Source organism: Limulus polyphemus, unplaced genomic scaffold (genome assembly GCF_000517525.1).
Source record: "Limulus polyphemus unplaced genomic scaffold, Limulus_polyphemus-2.1.2 Scaffold646, whole genome shotgun sequence".
Lineage (NCBI taxonomy): Eukaryota > Metazoa > Arthropoda > Merostomata > Xiphosura > Limulidae > Limulus > Limulus polyphemus.
In genome coordinates this window covers 343,815-351,550 of record NW_013666256.1, presented here as the reverse complement: position 1 = coordinate 351,550, position 7,736 = coordinate 343,815, and the positions used below count along the sequence as shown (strand labels likewise).

Here is a 7,736-nt window from a genome sequence, read left to right as displayed (position 1 = left end):
CAAACAAACACAGATAAAGAGACACCTGAAAACAGAAAAGTATATGACAAATGTGAAGAAAGACTGAAGATTCTTTAGTTGCTTGTAATATGTTAACTTCTTTAGCTTCTTAAAGCAATTTAAATAAATAAAGTCACATGAATCCACATATTTTGCTCATGAATGCTTCCTTTTGTGACCTATATGATCGTAGATCACCCTTGTTCGTAAATGACAGAGCTTAACTGAATGGTGTTAAATTTAACTCAATAGATGCTGCATATCTTAGACGTGAACTTTGAAATTATGAGTTTTTAAATGTATGTAATGTGGTAAATATGTAATTACATTATCACATACATAAAAAGCTATAATAATCTAAGCTGGTATATATGCATTCACAAACACACACACAAAGGATGTGCTTACTTTTGACGCCTTTCTTTTCCCAAATCTTTCAGTGTTTACATTTTGATCATCATTCACAGTCCTTCTCAGCTGACTGAAACAGTTGGCAAGCCCTGCACGCCATCTAGCGTCCGACTGTCGGTGTCTCATTTTTCCAATGACATCGTGCGATACTTGAAATTTTCTGCTTTTCACATTAGCCATTTCTGTAAGAAAACAGCTTGATATGTATAGTGGCATATACTTAGGTGTTTACACGCTGTAGCTTATCTTATCCTACTCAGTCAACAGAAAACAAGAAAAACGTTTTTCTTGTTTTTTTATTTTCTCTTCCACAATTTTACTACAATTAGTAAAAAAAAAAAATATCAAACTTGTTAAACTGTGGAAGACAGTCTATGTGATGCACCTACCCATCTACCTTTGAACACTTTCATTGCGAAAAAATCATCAGACTTCTTGAAACTGATTCCATTTAGCAGAGAATAATAAAATCTGAACAATATTCTCTTTTCCTGACGAAGCTTTTCTTATTTGATTCTGATTACTACTCTTATAGTTACTTGGTGGAAACTTGCACCAACATACTACTGCCATACTGAAAGAAATGACTAATAATCATTACAACATTTTGCACTAGCCAGTACACACTACTTAATATGCTAATCAAAGGTTAGTTTTCCTAGTCTTGTTTTCAGTATGATCGCCTGTTGAAAAAGCTACAGGCGAAACGTTGAAAAAAAATATTTACTGTTCACTTTTTTTTTCTTTTTACTAAATATATTTACACTATACGAAGATTAGTGTGAATGGTCAGCGTCTTGAAGGACCAAACTGTTCCTTTTTTCCCCCGTATCTCACGTATATTTATTTTCACAGATAAAGAGACGCCTGAAACCAGAAAAGTATATGACAAGTGCAAAGAAAGATAGTTTGTAACATGTTAACCTCTCTTGCATATTCTTTGCAAGTTTGTACCAATTTTTTAACAAATCCATATCTAATATTTTGACTAAATTGAACTGTCAATTACGTGATACTGAAGCAACCATTTTTAAATCATAATAACACACCCATTCGAGTGTCTAAACAGTATCCTAATGAACGAAACGTAAGTTTTAACTGCGCACTGTAGAGGCACCCAATCATTCGAATCTAAACTTCAAACTTAATCGTTAACTATTACGTCACGAATACGTCATAGGATATGTATCTCTAGCATGAGGCCTTAGCTAAGCTAGTACTTAATAACTACGTATTTAACATATTTTTTGTAAGTGTGAACCGATTTTTTAATAAATGAATATTAATATTTTGACTAAAATGAACTGTCAAGTAGCGATACTGACTTTAAGAATGTATATGTGAAAGAATCGTCATTACTGCAAAGGAGTTTTAGTAGAAATATAAATCTAAACAAGTTGATTCATAATTTACTGTCCTCCAACGGTAAATCTGAGGGCTCGAAGCTAAAAATCAGGTTTCGATACCCATGGTGGGCAAAACAAAGATGGCCCATTGTGTAAGTTTGGGCTCCACAACAAATAACTTATTATACTATAGGTACCAAAAACATAAAAATTCCGAACCATTTTGTGATTCGTAATACGAACTATTCTATTTATAGTAAACAAAATAAACTACCGATTGTTACGTATTAGAATTTTGAATAGTCCGAAGCCGAGTAAACTGATAATTTAAATTTAGTAATGAAATGGTACTTTGGATTTATTATTTAAATATATGCCTATATATTAGTCAATTTACGATATTTGCCAACAAGATTGATACACACCGTCTTCGTTTTTAACACAAATACGTTTTAATATAAACACAACAATACAACCTACAGTAACAATTATTACAAATAGTTATTACATACAAAGATTTATAAACAAAAGTTTCACAAACAATATAAACTCTTCTTTCTAGTTTGGAACTCCCTTGATATTTTATCGCGAGTTTACGATGAGCGAGTTAATTACGATTTGATCTAATTACGATTCGCCAGGAAGCTAGCTCGCTTTGCCCTTGACGACACACGCTAGGTTTTCCACCGTTGAAGTTAGGTAATGTTTTCGTAAAACTACTAATGTCGGACGAGAATCCACTGAAGTTATATAATTTGTAATGTTTGAACTTTGTAAAGGTTCCTGGTCAAATATCTGAAGTCTTCCGATTGATACGCGTTATAAAAATTTATATGTCTTCGTAAAATTAGTAATGTCCAATGAGAATCCACTGAAGTTAAATGATTTGTAACATTCGAAATTTATAAATATTCCTGACCAGATATCTTAAGTTTTCCGATTGATACGCGTTATAAAAATCACAGTTATAGCTTTCGAAGTTTATAGCACAGTGATTATAGCGAACTACTAACAGACACACTCTTTGGCGAGTCCCGTTGGTTGAATTTATAGGCGTGGGAAGGTTTTCTAGAAAATTCAGTATACATAACAATACTGAGCTACATTTAAACGTATATTGCTGATTCTTACTCTCTAGAATCTTCAACAACTTTGGAGAATAGGCGGGAGTTTCGCCATAGATATCTAACAATATAAGCTAGGCATATTTTTAAATATAAACGCAATCCAAACAAACCTTGACATTAAAATAAATATATAAGCACAAATTCGTTACACGGTACACTGGTAATACAGTACATTCATTCTAAAAAAATTCTATATTGAGCTTTAAAATTGATAATAAACTTGGGGAAATAAAAAAAATATGTAGTTTTTAATTTTAATAATATTACTAACATATGAAACAATTTGTAACGTTTAACTTTAAAAGGTAAGTAGTGTATTTCATTTTCTAATTTTTGGTAATGAAGCATTATAGTTAAACGCATTAAAACAAATTTAAAAATAAGAAGGCTAAATTAACTTTAGCTTTAGACTGTATCAGTGTATGTTGATTTTTCACTATTAAATCTTTAAAGTTAAAATACATGGGTACGACGCAAACTTACTTTTAAATATTATAAAATATTAAATATTAAATTAACGCTTTACCTATCTAACATTTGATTAACAGCTGTTAATATTTACAACATTTGAGATAACAGAAAGTACTACATAATTTGATTAGATTGTACATGTTTAACTTATTATTAAGCCCCCCAGTGGCACAGCGGTATGTCTGCAGACTTACAATGCTAGAATCCGGGTTTCGATACTCGTGGTGGGCAGAGCACAGATAGCCCATTGTGTAGCTTTGTGCTTAATTACAAACAAACTTATTATTAAATGCTCACAAGTACTACTAGTAGTAGTACCAATTGTACTGCGATAATACTGAATAAGAAAACGTTAAGCAAGTTAACATAGCCTAAAGTAAAGGCTAAAGTAACTCGCTGTTTAAGAGACCACTGCAATGATACTAGGTAATAATATTAGAAAATAATAATACTGAATAGCAGCAAAACTGTAGGAATGCCATGAACTAGGTTTAAAATTTACATTTCTAAACATATAGATTAAACTCAAAATTGAGATAAGCCTAACTTTGTTTTGGAAATACTTTTGTTTTATAAATGTCGCTTAGCGTTATATTTTACGTTAGGCCTAATAGTTAGGCTTTACAGTTAGTAGTAATAATGCATCATATCCTTTACCTAACAAACAAAAAATCAAAATTACTAACTTTTGATTTATTGGCCTTATTTGTCTCTTTTTCAGATTTTGCATACTTCGTTGGAAGTAACTTAGTACAAATACACTTTTGTTAAATTATGAAAAAATCGAGTAGGTCCTCTAAATCATGAAAAATAAGTTGAATATCTCCAACAGGACCAACAGTTACAAATAAATGGCGTGTTTACCCCGCCAATACACACGTGACATCTTAAATTTTGCAATGGCCTAAGTTTAAGAGCAATAATAAAAATACTATAAAATAGCCAGAGTGACAAAAGTTTTTATTATAACTAAATATTATATAAAAACTTATGTTAATAAAGCCACTTTAAGTTTATTTGTTTTTTCTTGTTCAAGCTGAATTCACCGAGAATACATGACTTGTGACAGATATTGGCTTTCTTTACCTGACAAAATAGCTCTTGATTACCTCATAGAATTTACATTCTTCATAAAAATTCATAAAATAATATCTTGTGTTGGGGTAAGTATCTATCTATGTCTTATGTATGTTGCTTATCTGTTGTTTTTTAATATAAGTTCGTTGCTTATATTTTTTTTTCCTTCGTGAACTTACCACACAGTAAATATATATAAACTTCCAGGAGAATAGATAAATTTCATTATTTAATTTCTGTAGTGCATATTGGTGAATAAAAGACATCTTAATACTAGAAATAAACGACCTTATAAAACCAAATTTGTTATTTTTCTTTAATTGGACACTCAACGTTTCGGTGTACAGCTTCTTTAGGAGCGTTCCACTAAAACACAAACCGAAACTGCTACAGCTAAGAATAACACTATTACACTTTGACTGGACAGTCAATGATAGCGTCATAATTACTTTGTAGTAAGAAGTAATATCCTCTATATCTGTCATCTGATATTATGGGAAATGCAAATCAAATGACATCAACCGATTTTCTACACAATTAAAATTTGTTATTTTAATTAAACATGTTCGTAGTTTTTAACGGTATCTTTTAGTTAAGTATGTACTCTTTGTCGTTTGAAAGTTGTTTTATATTTACGACGTGGCGCCATCTATTAGGTTGATGTGTTTTATAATGGCTGGAGACGGCTTGAATGGGTAATGAAAAAAAACTTTAATATAAGTTTAACATAACAGCAAATGTACAACGTTTCGACAAGGTTCATTACCCATTCAAGCCGTCTCCAGCCATTATTAGTCTCAAAGTGGGTTCCTCGTTATCGAATTTGATGTGTTTTATGTTCGTTTCAAGCTAGGGCTGACTGATAAACATCTCCTATCAAGTTAGAAAAATCACGAAAATGTCCCCAAAACTCGAGCGCTTTTAAATAATAATTTTTCATTATCAGGATAAAAAGGTAGTGAATAAATGTAAGGAATCTGTTGAATTTTGAGAGCTTAAAATGTCAGTCATAGTGGCAAAGGAGTGGGTCAAAAAAGCCAAGTACAATGAAAAAATAAGTAAAAGTATACACAATGTGTCACAAGGTAAAAAAACAAAAAAAAACTATTGTTAAATGTTTCTTATGCAATTGACATAGTTGATTATCTGAAATGCAAATGACTAGATATTAAGATTATGCTATATTTGGTTGATTCAGACATTATTGTCTCATTTGTTACTTTGAAATGAATTAATGAATTTACACTGCTACCAAAAGCGATAAGATAAGGCTAAACATTGAAAAAGACATTTGGTTACTTAACTTATGTAGAAAGCCATTTAATGGATGAAAGCTACACAATCGCTGTAAACTGTAGTGAATTAGCAACAAGAGTTTAAAGTGTTATTAGCAGACTGTGTAACCACTTACAAGCCATTTGTGCAGTTGCTCATAAACCTAAAGAAAGCAGGCCATCATCTACAACACAAGTAGACGACTGCTGTTTATTGATTTTGTTTCCGAGAATGAATCAAATGTTGACAGCCACAACTGAATGCTATAATAATCTTCAGTTGGCTAGAAATAGACTGCACTAGGCCAACCTGCGTGCCAGATGCTCATTGGGCTGAATAGCAAGACTCAAAACAGCTGATCTTCAGGAAGGGGAAAAAGAACTACCAAACAAATAACATATGTAAGAAATAATATTCTTTGTACAAATGACTCGAATTTCCCCGTGAAGCAGAAAAACAAAACAAAAATCCAGCTATATACTGATTTGAAGAAAATCTGGAACCAAATACATCTCCGTTCTCATATTCTCATATACGAATGTTGCATATATATAGAGAGAGAGAGTAGTGGAACTATGATGTGGACAAGGTCAATCATCGATGAATATATGTACCTGCCTATATCTGAGGAAAGCTGCCGCTAATACCATAATTCAAAGGAACCACTTTCTAATACCCTTAATGTTGCTCTTATGCTGGTGCAATTGCCTCTGACTCTAGTTTAATAGATATTAATGCTTGCCCCACCATGTGAAACTGGTACAGAAATTCCTTGAAATCTAGAAACAAGGGACTCGCATCCTCAGTAGATGATTGTGGCAAGCCATTTAACGCTCCTGCTTTATTATGGATGAAATGCCGCCTTGTAAAGGTGTCTGAGTAACTTTACTGTTGGCTTGAAAGCAGTTGTGGAATTCAATTGAAAATTTCATCTGAGAGAAGATTGTATGAGATCACTATGTATGGCTGTAACGGTCTAAAATAACAAACTGATACAACCAGAGTTAAACAAATATAGGAATTTATAAACTGTAACAACACGTGAAATAAAATTTAGCACTTACCAAAAACTCAGTTAATAAACACATGCTTGGCCAAGACTTGATACTAATGTTAATGAACAATAAAACAAAAATATCAGTATTAATTATTTCAAATAATAGAATCAGGAAAAAGGACCAGAATAAGGAAAAATTTAATTCCAAAAACAACAATAAACAATACAGTATTCCAAAATCACTTTTATATATTAATAACAATGTCGAGTAACAAACAGCAATAATTCAATAACTATATCGTTCATTATCTACCTCGTGCCTCAGTTTCTGAAGCTTGTGGCAAAGTATTTATTCATTGCGTTAGGTCACAAGAGTACATCTCATGTTATCGTATATTTGCATAATCATTTGCTACGTTGATAATATCTATACGTCACCGCTAGGGAAGTTGATCTTGTTTTTGATAATTCTTAGTGTTTACTATAAATTCGTGCACTTTTGATCTGCCTCTTGATGATTCCCAGTGTGTAGTGTAAATCCCAAGCAAGCTGAACGAACCTGGTTCTTGAAAATTCCTAGTGTCTAATGCTGGGACGAACGAAGAACTGGGGGGGGGGCGGATCATCATAAATAAGGCAGTTGCAAAAATAATGCTTTCAATAAGACATCCAATTCTGTCTATTTTTTTTAAATCTTAGTCAGGAGTACCCTTCAATCCGGGGAGCATGGAACAATTGCACTCAATTACCCCCCTTCCCCCAAATCCGAGAATAGTCTAATGTAAACTCATGGCTCTTTGATCTGGTTCTTGTTAATTCCTAGTGTCAAATGATTGATTTTTTAATTTTTTTTTGGCATTACACCGCTCATTTGGAAAGCTGGTTTATTTTACTTACAATGAATTTTTTCTCCGGACTATGTTTATAAAGTATCTCTTTAATCATTAAATTAGTTTTCAATTATTACTTTATTTTAAGAGTGGCGCAGTTATTTTTTTGCTTAAATGGAACTATATTATTTAATGTTATATT

General features: G+C 32.1%; 1 protein-coding gene across 1 annotated transcript in view; it reads right to left on the bottom strand.

Moving 5' to 3' along the window:
• The window catches only part of LOC111085831, a 78,596-nt gene extending 78,005 nt beyond the window's left edge, over nt 1-591 (bottom strand). Inside the window, exon 1 of the mRNA XM_022386201.1 lies at nt 409-591. Coding sequence (XP_022241909.1) covers nt 409-591 — 183 coding nt within the window. The remainder of the gene's footprint in view (nt 1-408) is intronic.
• Between the last annotated feature and the right edge of the window lie 7,145 nt (nt 592-7,736).